General features: G+C 38.4%; 1 protein-coding gene across 1 annotated transcript in view; it reads left to right on the plus strand.

Moving 5' to 3' along the window:
• UNC13C (unc-13 homolog C) overlaps positions 1 to 19,405 on the plus strand; it is a gene marked incomplete at both ends in the record, with an annotated part of 518,328 nt that overhangs the window by 382,042 nt on the left and 116,881 nt on the right. The window contains one exon of the mRNA XM_079768690.1: positions 18,700 to 18,826. Within this exon, the coding sequence (XP_079624816.1) occupies positions 18,700 to 18,826 (127 nt within the window). The remainder of the gene's footprint in view (positions 1 to 18,699; positions 18,827 to 19,405) is intronic.

Consider the following 19,405-nt stretch of genomic DNA (forward strand, 5'->3'; position numbering starts at 1 on the left):
AACAATTCCTTTCCCACCAACAGTATATAAAATTTCCAATTACTCCACATCTTATGTAATGAATTAACTAAAATACACTTGCTGGCTATTTCGATTTCTTTTGTGAACTACATTTTCTATCTTTTGCCCATTTTTTTATTGAGTTGTCTGATGTCTTCTTAATATTTTAAAATTCTTTATATATCATAGATATGCATTGTAGCATTTTGTTGAATATTTGTATTGCAAATAGTTTTCCAGTCTATCACTTGCTTTTTACTCTTTATGTCTTTCTATAAATAGAAGTTCTTAATTATAACAGTATAATTTATTAATAACTTACTTTATTATTAGTGATGTTTTTGTCCTGTTTAAATAATCCTTGTATACCCAATAAAAATAATCTCCCTTGTTTTTTTAAAAAGATTTATTGCTTTACTTTTCAATTTTAGAGATATAATTTCTCTAAAATTCATTTTTCTGTGTGCCAAACCATGTTTAAGGAAGTTGTATGATATAAAAAGAAAGCTTAGATCCTAAAGCCAGACAGATCTAAGGAAAAATAACATATGTAAAACTGCATGCCCAAAAATATTGTTTCTTAGAAACAATGATGATCTAAATCTAATTTAAAATGATGAGGTAATTCTTATTTATTGACATAAAAAATGTTGATTAAACAGAGTGGGCTATAGAACATAAAATATTTACACATATTGTATTCACACATATTTATAAATAGATAAATTCAGAGAGTATTATTTGAAGGGTATTTAGTCATAGTTTAACATCATATCTGTGAATCATGGAATTTTTGATAATCTTTATTTCTTCTTTGTACTTTATTGTTTGATTTTTTCAATTAATATTTTTAATGAATATTCCAAAATAAAAATTAAAAATCACTCTTACTAAAATACATACAAGTACATAGAGGAATAATCTCCCATGTTTCCTTCCAAAAGCTTTATTGTTTTACTTTTCAATTTTAGAGTTATAATTTCCATTTCAGAGATATAATAGAGGAAAAGAATTATCCAGGGATAACCACATAACCTTTAGGATTTTTCCATTTAATATTTTTGTTTGTTTATTTCTTTTCATCCTTTTAAAATGTTATCCTATATAATAAAAGGCTAATATGCAAATTGTCCCCTCGACCAGGAGTTCCACCAGGAGGCGGGGCCAACCGGCCAATCGCCTGCAATCCCTCCTCCCGGCCAACATGGCCTGATCGGCCCTGCTCTGGGAAGGCCGTCCAGACCCCACCCATGCACGAATTTGAGCACCAGGCCTCTAGTTTTATTATATTATTTTTAATTAAACTTATTGGGATGACAGTGGTTAATAAAAGTATATAGGTTTCTGATGTACAACTCTATATTGCATCATCTGTATATTGTACTGGAGGCCCAGTGCATGAATTCATGCACAGGTGGGGTCCCTCAGCCTGACCAGCAATCGGGGCCCATCGGGGCCGGGCCAGCAGGGGGGGAGGACCGTGGGAGGTTGGCAACTGGCCCCCCATTGGGGCCAATCGGGGCTGGCCAACTGCGGGGAGGAACTGGGGAAGGTTGGCTGGCCATGGGAGGTTGGCTATGGGAGTGCACTGACCACCAGGGAGTAGCTCCTGCATTGAGCTTCTGTCCCCTGGTAGTCAGTGTGAATCATAGCAACCAGTTGTTCTGGTCATTCAGTTGCTTAAGCTTTTATGTATATATAGATCGTGTGTTCACCACTCCCAAGACCCTCTGGCAATCACCATACTGTTGTCTGTGTCTATGTTTTGTTTTGTTTTTGTTTGTTTGTTTAATCCCTTCACCTTTTTCACCCTTTTTCTTGGTAAAGATAGGTGGCTGTTTCATTCTTTTATAATAAGTGTAATTCCTATTTAATTAGATTTCTGAATCTGAGGAGAAAGAGGCTTTAACATAGGAACTCCTTATGTCCCAAAACAGATTTATTCCTATAATGAAAAATAGTGATTCATGATAGAAATGTATGGCTTTTAACCTTTATCTACATGCTGTTACAAAATAATGAACCAATACCTCGATATCTTTGCATATTTATTATTGAAGCCAGCAAGTTCAGCTGTGTGTACTTTGTCTTCCTGTCAAAAATATGACTGAATATACAATTCTTCAGTGTTCAGAAAATTTTCCTCTCATGACTCTGTATATGTTGTTTCATTATCCCACAGCTTCTAGTGAATACAAGAGTCATAGGCCACCCTATTGTAATTGTATCTGTGATTTTTTCCTGTTTATAATCCTGTAAGAATTGCTTATTTTATTCCTTCAAACAGTTTGCCAAATGTGTCTATTCATTAGTATTTAGATGTGAGTATTTTTACTAGTGGAGAATTCCTTAACTTCATACTTATTTTGCTCTCCCCCTACCGCAAAATAATTTAATTGTGCCTTTTATTGTTCTGCTCCATTTGTTTAACTTTTCTCTTATGTTGGATCTACTATCCAGTAGTAGAAGTCTCTCTGATTTCCATGTCAGTCATTTATTGTCTAATTTTCTAAGAATTATCCCTACATTCTGAAAAATGTTAAGCTATTCTTCAAATTACTGGTTTGTTTTCTTAAATTTTCTATTTTTTCTTTACTATTTCTGGTATTTTAAAACAAGGTATTCATTTTTGAAAATGTAATAGATGTACAATTAGGACAGAAATCCTATCTAATAAAGAGGGGATATGCTAATTGATGGTCACACCCACACAAAGATGGTGGGCCCACAGCCAATAAGGAGGGAGTATGCTAATTGAATGCCACGCCCTCAAAGATGGCAGCAACCACAGCCACAAGATGGTGGCGCCCAGTCCCCTCAGTCCCACCAGGGCACCTGCCTCCGGAGTCCCCCAGTCCCCTCAACCCCTCAGCCGCCCAGGGCCGGCCCAAGGCACAGGCAAGCCTCTGAGGGCAGCTACCCAGGGCTAACCCAAGGTGCAGGCAAGCCTTGTATGGCGGCTGCCCAGCCACCCAGGGCCACCCGAGGCTCAGGTAACCAGGGCCGGCTGAGGCTTGCACTGCCAGCAGTGGCAGCAGCAGAGGTGTGATGGAGGCATTGCCTTCCCCTGATCGCCAGGTTGCCTCCTGCCCCTGAGGGCTCCTGGACTGTGAGAGGGGCCATGCCGGGCTAAGGGACCCCGCCCCTTCCAGTGCATAAATTTTCATGCACCAGGCCTCTAGTTTATGTATAAAGTTTTTCTTGGATACCTGTTCAGTCATTGTCCCCAAATATGACCACTATTTCAAGTTTATTGTGTATTTTCAAAAATGTTCCAAGCATATGCATGTATGTATGTACATGTGTTTGTCTTTTTCACACAAATAGTAATATATTATCTATACTCCAATGTACCTTGCTATTATCCTTAACAGTATAACTTGGAGCTCATACTATATAAACGCATTTAGAATCTACCTCATTCTTTGGAGTAAATTCTATTTTCAATAGAATGGATGTATAAAACATTTATTTCCATATCAATAAATACATAGATTATTTTTAGTATTTTACTAAGATAAATAGCTTTGGACATATACTTTTTATTTGCATGTGCAAATATATTTAGAAGTGGAATTCTTAGAAGTAAAATTGCCAAAAGTTTTGGCATTTAAAATTTTGACATATGTTGCCAATTGTTCCCTAAAAAGCAAAAGGTATAGTTTCTATTTTTTAATCTGATAGATAAAATCCATCTCAATACATTTTTATTTCTTTAAATATGAATGAAAATATGCATTTTTCATATGTTTAAGGATAATTCCAAAGAAATTATCAGTAAAGTAAAAAAATATTGCCAATAATAAAATTAAAAGTAATAGGTATTTAGGATTTTTAATCATTTCCAGCTAAAATATAAATTAAGTAAAGCATTTTTCACCTTTGTTCATGACTTATCAATTGTTTCCATTTCCTCTGTAAGTAATAAAGAGATGATGCCAACTCAGGAAGCTGAAGAAAAAAATAGCTTCATTAATATCCACCACAAAGAAAAATCCCTACCTTTTATTTTTGTATGCTGTAAATAATTGATAGAAATCAATTTTATCTTACAAAAGAAATCTAAACTACAGGTTACATTTAAATAAGTAATGAGAAAATATACAGGAAACTATAAGATGTGAAATCCATAAAGATCTGAGTCTTTTAAGAAAAAGTTACAGACAATGATTTTACCATAAAAGCTACGTACTTCTGAGAAATACATGAAACTGGTTAAGAGTAGTTTATATGAGCTATGTGTATATGGAAGAAAAATTATGTTTATATTTTATTGGCAATTCTTAATAAAAATTGTATTGACATAGATAGGACCTTTTATTTTAATACAGAAAATTAGACTTATCTTTTAAGACACAGCAGTGACTTTTCCCCACGTGAAGTTATAAACCAGCAAACGTGTAGACCAAGTCCAATGTTGAACAAGTCATCTACCAGTATGATTGATGAACCATTCTGTTTTCAATAAGAGTGAGGAAAATAAGGGAATAGATATGGCAAAAGAGCTGTTTACATTTTCGCCTGTCTATCTATCCCTCCCTCTATCCATCTGTGATTCTAACCAGACAAGGTGGTGTGGGAAATAAACATTTTAGTAAATTGTTATATCAGTTCTTAGAGAGTTTACCAAGGAAGGGAAGAGATGAGAAGCACGGTTATGTAATGTTGAGACACAGAACCAAGATTAGACCCCCTGGCTCCTCACTTCCAACACAGTCATCACTATTACTGCTCAAGTCCAAGCTGCCCCTTCCATCTATTGCTTGTTCCTCTCAGTAGTCTCCTATAAACAACTCCTGCTTTCACTTTTGCATCCTTATAATCGCTTTCCCAGACAGCAACCAAAGTGATGTTTTACAAAATCCTCCAGTGTTATTTATAACTCTTACAGGGAGTGGTCTGTCTCAGAGACCACAAAGTCCTGTGTGACCTGAAGTTGGTTCTCACCACTTTCACTCCCTGACTCTGCTTTAGCCCCACTGGCCTCCTTGCATCTGTTTGAACTTAAGCACACTGTGTTGCTTGAGAGCCACTTTACTTGCTGCATTTTCTCCCTGGAATGCTCACTCAGTTCTGCTTCCGTGTCACCTCATGAGAGATCTTTCCCGAATGCCCTATTATTGTAAAAGGCACTCTGAGCTAATTTACTTCCTTATTCTGCGTAATTTTCCTACTTTCCACTTTAACACTTACCACTGCCTCCCATTATATTAAACTGTTTGTATTGTTTGCCTCTTCTCACTGAATAAAAATTCCAAGATTGCCCTAGCCGGTTTGGCTCAGTGGATAGAGCATGGGCCTCCGGACTGAAGGGCCCCAGGTTCGATTCCGGCCAAGGGGAAATGCCGGGGTTGCGGACTCATCCCCAGAAGGGGGTGTGCAGGAGGCAGCCAATCAATGGTTCTCTCTCATCATTGATGTTTCTATCTCTCTCTCCCTCTCCCTTCCTCTCTGAAATCAATAAAAATATGTAAAAAAAAAAAAATTCCAAGATGATGGATACACTGTTTTCATCTTTGCTGTACTCTTAGTATATAGAATAGTAGCTGGTTCATGTTAGATAAACAATAAATAGAAGTTGTATAAATGAAGGAAATCCACATTTTAGTTCCTAGTTCTAATTCTTACAGAAATACCCTACAGTACATCTATCGGACTTCAGGTAAAAATACAATGTAAGAAGCTTGTTTTTTGTTGCTTTTTTTATACCCTTTTTATATACTTGTCAGTTAATGACAATAGCTTCTTTGGATGCCTCTATTTTACCATTGTGTTCCACACTGTTGGCTGTCTCTATCTTTTTGAACACTCTTTCCCATTTCATCCCATTTTTTACCTTATAATTATCCATCTCTAGTTTCCTAACACCAGATTATGTGGGTCTGCCTTCATACTACTTTCTGATTTTCCAAGGTCTATGGCTCAGACAAGTCATGCAGCATTCTTCCAAGTCATACCATGAGATGGTATATACTTTCTTCCTTGTGTTATGGGAGAGTAGATCCAGTTTTTTGCTTGGCTGCAAAATACTTCACAGATGTAGGAGTTGGTGTCATAGATTATAGGAAAATTTTCATGTTGTACTGTTTAATTTTGGCAAAGAAAAGTTTGAAGTCAAAAAGCATGATTGCATTATACAGCTCATTTATTAATATTTTTATTCAGAAATAGAAAAGTGTTCAAAAAGTTTTGTTTTCAACAGAAAGAGTGATCTTACTCTAAACTGGTGTCTAGATTTGTGGGTTATTGATCTCCACCAGAATTCTAAGCAGATATATCAGAGATGGTGTCTATGAAGTATGCCTGACCCCATACTCCCTGGTTTAATGAATCCGGGGATCCTGAATTCACCCTGGAATTCTGCTGAGAGACTGGCTGTAATAATGAGTAGGACTACCCAGCTACTCCTCTCCAGGGTAAAACTCTCTGGCATCAGTTTCAGTGGTCATGGAATAAGGCATTATTTTATTAATTTGCTTGGCTTTTTTAATAGTGATTTGCTAAGACTTGCTTATCAGAAATGAGTCATGAAAGAAACTTCAGCATCTTCTTTCTTACCCTATAAAAAATTAATGATATTTGTTCCTTTAGAGTCATTAATTCCTAAGATGTGTACAATAATGTACTATTGTGGATAGTGGCTTTTTCTTGTTTGTTGATTTTTCTTTCTTGAAGTTTCACATTGGTCTAAGTTACTTTTTGCAAACATGTTATGCATAGTCATTTATTTTTAAAACTAGTGGCCCAGTGCACAAAATTCATGCACAGGGGATGGTGGAGGAAGGGTGTCCCTCAGCCCAGCCTGCACCCTCTCCAATCTGGGACCCCTCAGGGGATAACTGGCAGTCGGACATCCCTCTTACAATCCAGAACTGCTGGCTCCTAACTGCTCGCCTGCCTGCTTGATTGCCCCTAACTGCTTCTGCCTGCCAGCCTGATTGTCCCTCACTGCTCCCCTGCTGGCTTGATTGCCCCTAACCACCTCTGCCTCGGCCCCACATCCAGGACCCAGGATTCCCTCCTCCAGCCAACCACAGGCACCCGGATCCGGGCTTCCCTCCCTCTTGTCAGCCATAGGTGCCCAGGCTGGATGCAGCTGCAGGGGATGGTGGGCAGGTGGCTTCGCCAGGGCTGCAGCCGCAAGTGCTGGCGCCTGGTACCATGGGGTGGGCGGCTTCTCCGTCTACCAGGCTGTAGCCAGCCGCAGATGCTGGTGCCTGGACTGAAAGTGGGCAGCTTCTCCGTCTCCAGCTGGCTGCGGCCTGGAATCATGGGGCAGGCGGCTTCTTCATCTCCCGGGCCGCACCCAGCCTCAGGCGCTGGGGCCCAGTTTCTCCGTCTCCCCAGGATGTGGGGCAGGCAGACGTGAGGCTTCTGCTGTTGGCTGCAGCCTGGGATCACGGGGCAGATGGCTTCTTCATCTCCAGGGCTGTAGCCAGCCTCAGGCACTGGGGCTCAGTTCCTCTGTCTCCTCCAGGATGTGGGGCAGGCAGACGTGAGGCTTCTGCTGCTATCTGCGGCCTGGGATCACAGGGCAGGTGGCTTCTTCGTCTCCCGGCTGCAGACAGCCTCAGGCGCTGGGGCCTGGTTTCTCCATCTCCCCCAGGACTTGGGGCAGGCGGACTTGGGCAGGCAGCTTCTGAGGCTGGCTGCGGCCTGGGATCACGGGGCAGGCAGTTTCTTGGTCTCCCTGGCTGCAGCCAGCCTCAGGCGCTGGCGCCTGACTTCTCCAACTCCCACAGGCCCGGAGAGGCTGGGGACGGGGCTGCCTCCATCTTTTCTGGTTAATTTGCATACTTAATCTGATTGGCTGTTGGGCGTAGTGGAGTGATGGTAATTTGCATGTTCCTCTTTTATTAGTGTAGATGTTTATTTCTCCAAGCTTCATACCTTGTTAATACCATAGCTTACTTTGGCAGCCAGAAGTTTAGGTAATTTCTCACTCTAAAGATGTGCTGATATTATAAGACCTTTATAGAGCTACTCTAAAATGGAAAAAGATAACTGTTATTCTTTTTTCTTTACTTCTAGTTACATGGCTTAGCATTCTAAGTGTATAAGAGACCATGATCTCATCAATATACTATTAATATGAATTTATGATTATCTTTAATAGATGTTTATATGTGCATGTTATCTGTAAAAGTCTGATCCATATTTGTTTTTAGAACCAAAACTTCTGGGTAATAAGGTTTTAGGTTTGTGAGCACATAATATCTCACAAAGCCTCAATGAATTGGGCCCCTACTACTGGCTTTTTATTTTATACTAGTGGCCCAGTGCACAAATTTGTACACATTGAAAGGAAATTAATTAGAAGAAATATTTTAATATTGCTATTTGTCCTTTCTCTATAATAGAAGTGTCAACCAAATTCAAGATCGACAATGGCAGATCAAAACACACACGTGTGATTGGCGCCAGCAAGAGCTTTATATGTATCGTGCATGCACGCGTCAACATAGCCTTTTATATAGAACTAGTGGTCTGGTGCATGAAATTCCTGCATGGGGAGGGGGTGTCCCTCAGCCCAGCCTGCACCCTCTCCAATCTGGGATTGGGCCTAAACTGGCAGTTGGACATCCCTCTCGCAATATGTGACCACTGGCACCTAACCGCTCACCTGCCTGCCTGCCTCATCGCTCCTAACCACTCTGCCTGCCAGCCTTCTCGCCCCCAACTGCCCCCCCTTGCCAGCCTAATTACCCCCAACTGTCCCCTCACCAGCCTGATCTCACCAAACTGCCCCTCTCCTCCCCGCTGGCCTGATCACCCCTAACCACCTCTGCCATGGCTTTGTCCGGAAGGACATTCGGAAGATCTCCCAGAAGGTCTCCTGGTCTAATTAGCATATCACCCTTTAATTATTATAGATAAACTTGCTTAATTAGACCTGCTTTCTGATTTAGCTAAACTTTTTCCAGCCCAGTGAAGCACCCCAACTTCTCTTTCAGGTAATTGTCAGCAACACAGCAGTAAATATCAACACAAAGCAGATTATTATTGTAGATCACACAGGGAGAACAAAGGGTAAAAGATTTAACTGCAGCAGTGTTTGACTATATTCTGCACAGTGAGAAAACATGAAGTCATTTTCAAGGTCCATCATATTTTACTTCTTTTCAGTTGGGTCAAGTTTCTAAGCTTTCTAAATCTCCGTTTTCCAGCTAATGAAAAGAAAATGGGATTCCACCGAGTCTCCTATCTACCTACTCCAGGACTTCTGTGAGGATCAAATGAGATGAGGCACAGGAAAATGCTTCACAGACATTTGGTTACAGTATAAATGTTTCTACCTGGCTGTGGAACAAGTCATGTTCCTGGCCTGAAGAAACTGCAAGGAGGCTAGTGGCTAGGGAGAGGAAGCCGGGCGTTGCTACGTGATGTTATTACCCAGAGCCCACAGCGACCATTTCCAGGCTGGCCATGGGGTCACGGCAGCATTTGCTGCGACTTGGTGGGCTGTCGCTTCAGGGTGGTGGTGAGGCCTGAGTCTCACTTGGGGAAGCCAAGTGTTGCTTTGTCGGCCAGGTCCACGCTGCTGTTTCTATGTAAGTGGCAAATGTGAGTCACAGCAGTTCCTGCGTTGAGCGTCTACCCCTTGGTGGTCAGTGTGTGTCATAGCAACTGGTTGGACAGTGGGAAGGACACTTAGCATATTAGCCTTTTATATATATAGATTCTTCCAGACCTTCCAAGCTGTCAAACATTTAGACAGATGTTTGAGATAGTCACACAAAATTGTATGCTACTAACTATAGGACAGCACAGTGTTTATGCAATAAAATGATGCCACAAATTAAGAACTAGAAAAGGACACTTTGATAATTTTTGGCAGCCAATTTGCTTCTTTTTTTCTATGATCAACTGGGATTTATTCCAGGGATGCAAAATTGTTTGAACATACAAAAATTAATTAATGAGATACACCAAAATTAACAGAATAAAGAATAAAAGTCACATGATTATCTCAATAGATGCATAAAAAGCATTTGATAAAAATCAACATTCTTTCATGATAAAAACCCTCAAGAAACTAGGTATAAAAGGAATGTACCTAAACATAATAAAATCCATATACAGTAGCAAAGGTTAAACTCAGTTTTGAAAAGCTGAAAGATTTTCATTTAAGATCAGGAACAAGATAAGGATGCTCACTATCACCATTTGTATTCAGCATAGTATTTTTTCTTTTAGTTATTTATTGTTGAAAGTATTACATATGTCTCCATTTTTCTCCATTGATCTCTCCCAGCCCACCCTTCTCAGCACAGTTCCTTACCCCCATATTGTCTGTGTCAATTGGTTATGCTTATATGCATGTATACAAGTCCTTTGGTTGATCTCTTACCGCCCACCCTCCCCCCCCCCGCACCTTGCCTTCCCTCTGAAGTTTGATAGTGTGTTTAATGCTTCTACCAGTATGTCTCTGTATCTATTTTTATTCATCAGTTTATGTTGTTCATTATATTGCACAAATGAGTGAAATCATGTGATACTTACCTTTCTCCAACTGGCTTATTTCAGTTAGCATAATGCTCTCCAGGATCAACATAGTATTAGAAGTTCAAGTCAGAGCAATTAGTCAAGAAAAGAAAAAATATGTCTACATGGTATTAGAAATATATATGAAGTTGTCTTATCCCCCTTCTAAACACCTTGGAGACATGAATAGTGCCTAGAAAGACTCTTGTATATAATAGACAATCCATATATTTTATAGAACTGATTAATTAAAAGTGAAATTAAATAACTGTTTTCTGAAAGTCCTGTGTTTTGAAGTTTCCTGTCCCCTCAAAGACACACTCTGTCTTTGACTAAGTAGACCAACATTATCATTACCTACATCCCAATCATCAACATTTACTGAGCACTTACTACCTGCCAGATGTGCACTGTTTTTAAAAAAAAATTTATTGAATTTATGGGGTGACATTGGTTAAAAAAATTATATAGATTTCAAGAGTACAACTCTATAATGCATCATCTGTACATTGTATTGTGTGTTCAAAACCCCAAGTCAAGTCTCCCGTTACCATGTATATCCCCTTTACCCGTTTGTACCTATCCCTACCCTTCTTTTACTCTGGTAATCACCATACTATTGTCTGTGTCAATGGGCTTTTTTTTTTTTTTTGCTTAATCCCTTCACCTTTTTCACCCAGCTACCCAAACCTCCTCCCCTCTGATAGCTGTCAGTCTGTTCTCTGTTTAAAATCCAAGTGCCCATCAGTAGATAAAAAAGCTGTGGCACATTTACACAATGGAATACTACTCAGCTATAAAATGAAGGAAATCTTACCTTTAGAGACAGCATGGATGGACCTGGAGAGTACTATGCTAAGTAAAATAAACCAGTCAGGGAAAGACAAGTACCATATGATTTCACTCATATATGGAATCTACTGAACAAAATAAACTAAAGAACAAAATAGAAAGAGTCTCATTAATGCAGAGCCAATTTGCTTTTGATACAAGAATGGATTAGGAGTATACCACTCCTATTCCATTACTGATACATAATTGTACATTTCTGTATTTTACACAAAACTCCATGCATAAACACTAACTTTCAGAAGACAATATATTCTTTTCAATAAATACTGGTTAATACCATCTATAGCAAAAGAGGCAAATATTTCTAAATTGCTAAGCTTTTTTTGGTACAACTTTAATAAAGCATTTTTATTCTGATAGTAAAATATTCATAATTCTCATTGAAATTCAAAAATTAATTTTTGTACAAATTTATCATACTGCTGTTTGGAAAACTAGTTAAATGTTGTAGTTAGTAAATGTAATTAGCTAGTTAAATCTTTGTTGCCAATATTAAAAATTCAGGAGGATTGATGGCTAAATAAATTCTAGGAGTCATTCTCATCATATGAGATACCAGTAGATACAATTTTGTCAATGTGGTCTAACACTAAGCACAACATAATTTAGGTAGAATTAAAGATAATTTAAAGTATGTTTCTGAATGTGGTATTACAACCTCTTACATTGATATTTGATAGGCAATAGTTAGGGTATACTTTAGTTTATTTAAAATATCTCATAATATATAATTATACATTATGGGAGGAATATAGCAGGACATGAAAAAAACAGACATGGATTTGGAACAGTAATAGCTCTTTTTATAGAATCATTTAAGTGATAATAATAACTACTGAGAATATAGCTGGGAGCACACAAGTATTAAACGAGGCTGACAGGAAGATAAATAGTGATATTATTCTATCCACAATGTCTACGTATTTTACTTTTACGATTCTTCTTCTCTCAGAGCCTATATACTATTTTCTTAACATCAGTTTAACAGGTTTGATTAACTGATTTTCTTTGTGATGACGGATTAATTCACAGTGAGGTCTGCTAGAGGTTCTTATGCTAATATAGTACCACAAAGCAAGAGGACAGCCTGAATACCTGTGTGTGTGTGTGTGTGTGTGTGTGTGTGTGTGTATGTAAATTAGAAAGAGGAAATTGGAGGTTAATTAATAAATTGAAAATATCTTTGTGATACAATAGACAATTAACCCCATGTAGCCTAACTCCATACAATTTAACACAGTACCATTTTGTTTATTTCTTACTTGTACAAGTGAAGTATGCACAGTGGTCTCCCCTTATCCACTAGGGATAGGTTTCTGAAACCAAAAATAATGCCAAACCCTGTACATACTATGCTTTTTTTTCTTAAGCATACATATATTTTTACTCAGATGAAGCATTTTATGGTTTCTCTTTAGAATATTTGAATTGCCAGTATCACTACTCTTGCACTTTGGGGGTATTAGTATGGAAAATAATGGTTACTTGAATGCAAACATGTGATAGCGCTGATAGTGATCTGATAACAGAGACGATTTCTAGTGACTAGTGGGCAGGGAGTATAGACCATGTGAATGTGGTAGACAAAAGGGATGATTCCTGTTCAGGGTGAATGGGATAGGGCAGTGTGAGACATCATCACACTAAGAAAAACTGCATGCAATTTAAAATTTGTGAATTGTTTATGTCTGAGATTTTCTTTTTAATATGTTCAGACCGCGGGTAAGTGAAATCATGCAAAGTGAAATCGTGGAGAAAAAGGGAGTTACTGCATTTCGGATTAGGGAGCTCCTCTGAGAAGTGGCTCAAAGACCCAGATTTGTACCCTTTTGTAGTTCTGTTCCTTCCAATCCTCAGCTGGATCTTCTATATGTGGCCAGTAAATGTGGGGAAATAGGGAGGATTTCACAAGAGCTGTTTTAGGGCATGACTGGAAGTGGCAATGTTACTTTGGCCCAAAATTCAGTTATAGGATATACCCATTGCAGGGAGGATTGGAAAATGCAGTCTGGTTGTGTGCCCAGGAGAAAAAGGACATGATTTGGTAATCAGTTTAACCTGCTGCAAATCCTGGGGTTCATGATGATTACAAACCGCTACTGAAAAATGTTTAGATTATAGTGAATATTTGCTACTTAAGGACAAGCGTTACAGGCAGGCCTTATTATATAATCGCATACCCTTTCCATTTTTGTTTTCATTTTCCCTAAGATCAAACCTACATCACCAACTAAACAAACTGAACATCTCTGGCTGTATCAGCTGAAGTGCATAATGCATGTAAAAATGTCTATTACTCTTCTGTTTACTTGACAGAATATGAAAACAGATGATACTAGTCTCCTGTTTCTGCCTACAGAGAGCAGTAAATATCAGTTGACAATGCAGGAGAGATACATGACTTAAAGGGTAGGAAACAATTGCTATGGGTGTGAAAGCAATTCTGTAAGGAGGAAACTACTAGTAATCCTTCCAAGTTATTCTTTCAGCAAAGGAACTGGGTAAAACCCTGCTAGTTTGAATTATATCAGGTATATTCTTAATAACTAGAATGGATGGTCTCTAGATTATAGCAAAACCAGAATTCCTTTTTTATTAAATATATTTTTATTGATATCAGAGAGGAAGGGAGAGGGAGAGACAGAAACATCAATGATGAGAGAGAATCCTTAATCAGCTGCCTCCTGCATGCCCCACACTGGGGATCAAGCCCACAACCCAGACATGTGTCCTGACCTGGAATCAAACTGTGACCTCCTGGTTCATAGGTCAATATTCAACCACTGAGCCATGCCAGCCAGGCCATATTTTCTCTTAAAAAAAAAATAATCTGTATCCTTTCTCCTTTCCCATATCAATCCACAATGGATAGACGGGATTTGGGGGGGAAAGGGGATGTGGCCTGGCTAATGTGTGGCTACAGAACATTAGGCATATACAGTGTTTCTTTTCTGGAACTGTGATAATGTAGGGAGCTTGCAGAGTCCTAGAGAATGGGTTTGGGGAGGTCTATAAGTTCCAAGCAGAGTGCCCAGATAAGGAGGAAGGAAAGACATTCTGCAATCGTGGAAAGGTAAATTGTAAGTGGGTTAAGCAAATAAACTTACGGTTGTGCCTGTAAAACTGACTGGGACACTGCTCAGAGCTACCTTTTACCTGCTTTCTAAAGTATAGAGGTGACTTCATTGCAAGGGGCAGAGATGGATGAGCCTTTTCTTTCTTTCTTCTTCTTTTTTTTTTTTTTTACCCTCACCTGAGGATCTATATATATAAAAGGCTAAGTGACCAATGGAATGACAGACTGGCCAATACATATGACATGCACTGGCAATTTAAAAATAAACGTTGATTCGCACATGTGCAATATTTGTCCCCTTCTGACACTGGCCTCCCACAGGGAGTGGGCCTAGGCCATCAGTCGGACACCCTTAGCACTGCCGTCAGCCTGGCTTCTGGCTGAGCAGCACTCGACCCTGTGGGAGCACACTGACCACCAGGGGGCAGCTCCTGCATTGAGCGTCTGCCCTCTGGTGGCCAGTACACGTCATAGAGACTGGTTGTTCTGCCTGTTGGTCTATTAGCCTTTTATTATATAGGATTTTAGAGAGAGAAGAAGGGGAAGAGAGAGAGAGAAAGAGAAAAAAAAGAGAGAGAGAGAGAGAGAGAGAAACATGGATTGGTTGCCCCCTGTATGTGCCCAAACCTGGGATGTGCCCTGACCGGGAATCAAACCGGCAAGCTTTTGGTGTATGAGCAATGCTCCAACCAACTGAGCCACCTGGCCAGGATGGTGAACCTTTTGCTTATAAGGCACAGCGTGAATTTAAGCTTCAATCAAACCTAATAATAAAACATGTAAAAACATAAGAAGAGAGGGGAAAAGAGCCCAAGGTCTTAATTGAAAGCACAGTTATATCATTTCACAAAGAAACACATACATATTAAGTAGTATTTCTTATAAATTAGAAGTCTTATTTTATGTAACATTTGTCCTCTTAATCAAATTCTACTTTGTGCATTAAACCACTAACATCAAATCATTTCTCTATTGAATCATTTATTAAAAGCACAAAGTTGGGCTCAATTCATCTCCTCAATAGACTAGTCTTCTGTACATATCAAATTGTGGCACATGGCACATGCCATATTGTCACATGTCACCCTTTCTCCTGAAGCTCTATGAGTCCTTCATTCTTATATCCCCTGTACCTCACACATTACCTGGCACAAGATACATGCTCAGTAAACATTTTTGGTATTCGATGGAACTGGGTTCCCTTCCCTTCAGGATTCAGTTAACGTGCAAACAGTCTTGAAAGAAGTAACACATTAAATCAGGCTCACTCCTAACATTTGCAAAGGCAGTAGCACAGTGAAGGCCCACATGCCGTAGACCTAAATGCTTATGATTTCTAAATCAAGCTAATAAACTGTTATATAAAGTGTGTTCAATGTTCTACTTCAACACATAAACTTACTTTCATATCAATGTGATATTCAAAAAAATATATATTTTACCTTTATTTCAGCAAAATTACTAATGTTGTTATAATAAAACAGTTGAAATTTAACCTTTCTATTCTCTTTTTTTCTGTTTAAAAAAAGTGTAAGAACACTATTATTGAACTTTTTTCTATTTTCAGCCTTTTTCCTGAGGTTCATTTATTTTTTTCCATCCAATCTCAATTTGTGCACATTCTTGACATTTAAAGAATTAAAAAAAAGATATTGTATTCAAAATGGACATGATTTGAATATGTATTTTATAAAAAGATGCAATTCAAAATAAACTATAAATACAAATATTAGAAATTTAAATTACATCCATGTGTTTTTAGGTATAGTTCATAAATAGTTTTTAGAGAGCTATTGCCCTCTAAAATATTAAAATTAGTTATTAAAATGAGGACAAATGCAAGTAATTATTCATATACAAGCTTATATAAATTATTTGAATAAAGTTAAAATGTAATGAGCTAAATTTCTTTAATCCTAATTTCAAAAACAAGCAAACACTTCAATAGTCATCTAGTTGGCAAAAATTAATACCAGGCTTCATGTATGTTATATCTGAAACTATACATATACATACAAACTTTGAGAGTAATATGAATCATTTAATACTTAAAGCTGTTTCCAGGCAGCATGTATACCTGTTTGCAGCATGCCACATTGCTGGATGAGTGCCTTTGAATGCATGAATTAGAGCAAAGAAAATGGGTGTTAATACTTGAAAATAATGCTTTGTTATGCAACAATTGATTGTATTTATGCTATCCAGAGGAAGAGCCTGATGAGTTAGTTTGCCTTTTCTTACTTAAATGCTCCCATGGTTCCGATTCCTTCCCATGCTCCAAAGCAGTACCTGTGTCTGTTGTCAGCAATGGCGATCTGGTTGCATTTGTTCACAGTCACTTTCTGTTTTTAGGATAGAGAACAAAAGACAGTCCAAAGTGTTTCTCTTGGGCTTAGAGGGCGTTAATCATAAGAGCAGGTGGTGTTAGTTAGAAGGCCAGAAGTTTAGAGTCTGACTTGCTCTGTACCAGCACCAGGTATGGGATCCCAAGTGACAGAGGATGCCAGAAACTATTTAATTTTTGAGTGTGTATTTGTGATAAATAGAGAACACTCTTAATGTGTGGGCTCCAGGGCAAGAGACTTCCCTCACCTGGATTTCAGGGTTGTATTGCATTAAATTCTTACCTATGAGTTTATCAGATAAATGTTTCCTCATAAGGTGTGAAAGGACACTAGAAATCAGATGGGGGCGAGCCAACACTGATAGGGGCAAAGGTGGCATTTAATTTGAAGGGAGTTGAAGCAAAATATCAAACAGTTCATAATTTTTTGGGAGAGTTTGTTCTAGAGTATTAGTTTATTACTCTTATTTCTCTGTGCGTGTTCTCTCTCTTAGTTCTACAGATTGTCTTTAATTATTGTTTAGACAATTTGAAAATGTTCTATTTGGGGTTGTTTCCTCTTTTGCTTATCACTTGGATTTAAATCTCTCTATAGTCAGGTTTTGAGAGGCAAGAATGTCCTCAATCTTATATAATAAAAGGCTAATGTGCAAATCAACTGCATGGCAGAACAACTGGTCACTATGGCACACACTGACCAGCAGGGGGCAGACGCTTAATGCAGAAGCTGCCCCCTGCTGGTCAGAGTGCACCCACAGGAGGAGTGCCGCTCAGCCAGAAGCCGGGCTGACAGCTGACAAGTGCAACAGCAATGGCGGGAGCCTCTCCAGCCTCTGCAGCAGCGCTAAGGATGTCCGAGTGCTGGCTTAGACCCGCTCCCTGTGGAGAGCGGGCCTACACAGGGAGCAGGCCTAAGCCATCAGTCACACATCCCCTGAGGGCTCCTGGACTGTGAGAGGGTGCAGGCCAGGCTGAGGGACCCCCCTCCCTCAAGTGCATGAATCTCGTGCACTAGGCCTCTAGTTTGTTTATAGCAACATAATTTCTTCAATTAGTATTTTTATCCTGGAATATAAAGTACTGGTATAGGATGTTTCTACTGTAAGTCAAAGCCCTTAGCTTAAAAGAGATTTACAGACCTCGACCAGAGCTTCTCAGAGGATACTTTCAGCCTGAATATAGTTAGGGATATTTTAGGTTTGGTTGTATCTACACTTGAAGCCCCAATTGGCCAAGATATTAATAGTGGGGGCCTGAGGAAAATAGATAAACATGTTCAGTAATATTATTTGTCTCTATTCCCCAGTACTGTATGTCCAGATCAAAATACAGTTTTAAGCCATACTTTTTGAGCAAGAGAGAAAAAACATCACATATTAGGAAAATCTGCTCAAGAAATGTCAAAAAGATCACAGGGTATAAAATAATGTTAGCTGGACTTAAAAGATGAAGAAGAAATAATCTGGCTTAAAAGTTAGATATATTTCCTCTCCTTTTCAACTATCTTAGTGTTTTAAGTGTGAAATATCCAGGCCAGAAATGTGAGCTACTCATTCACATATCCAGTATTAATCGGGGATTATGTCTCCCAGTTTAATTCATGTTTTATTCATGCTTAGAGTTTTAATGCTTTCTGGCACTTTTATCAGGCCCAAAATAGTAAAAATATGAGAGCTTGCAGATAAATAGAAAGAAAAGTCAGAGTTCTCACCTTTTTCAGGTTAGAATTATTTCTCTTTACTTCTTGACCTATTGGCATAGGATTTATAATGATTTTTACATTTTGTAAAATTTCAGGTTTGTCTTCAGCAATTCACTTTGCCTTTATATCAAATACTCGATTTTCTTCCTTTTGAAAATACTATTAATAAAGGTAAATTGGAACAAAGCAGCATTGTTGGCAAACCAAACTTTATTAAATGTTTGATTTTACCTGTTCTAGAACATGAAAAGCAGCGGTTATGTAAGAGCACCGATTATATGAATTTGCATTTCAAAGTGAAATGGTTTTATAATGAATATGTGCGAGAACTTCCTGCCTTCAAGGATGCCATTCCTGAATATTCCTTGTAAGTAGTGATTTTCAACCCCAAGTTTGTTCTCAATTCAAAGTCTCACATAATTATACCTGAATTATGCAGCCCTAAAATCTGTTCATGTAGTTGTCTTCTGAATACAGACATGTCTATTATAACATTAACATTAAATGATTCGCAGGTCTTTGGGAACCATATTTAATTGAATTGTGTTGCAATTTTTAAAGAATATCTTACTTGGCTATTAAACTCAAAGAGAAAGAAATACATGACAGGATGTGGCTCACATGATGAGATTAATTTCTGTGAAAGCGCTTGAACTCACTTTCTTGGGAAAATGAGGGTGCTTGTACAGGGTGGAGCAAAAGTAGGTTTACAGTTGTTCATCTGAAAAATAATACAATAATTAATAAACAATAATACAAGAATAAACTGTGTTTCTTGTCCTCACTACTTTTGCCCAACCCTGTATATTGAGCTATACAATCAGATGTTTTTCTTTAATTCAACCTGAGAAATGTGTTAGAAGTTAAAATTGAAGTCATTATTAAACAGGTAAAATTTTCATAAACATATCTCTATCAAATACATTTGTAATCACACAATCAGACT

Source organism: Cnephaeus nilssonii (assembly GCF_951640355.1).
Source record: "Cnephaeus nilssonii genome assembly, chromosome: 4".
In the NCBI taxonomy this organism is placed as follows: domain Eukaryota; kingdom Metazoa; phylum Chordata; class Mammalia; order Chiroptera; family Vespertilionidae; genus Cnephaeus; species Cnephaeus nilssonii.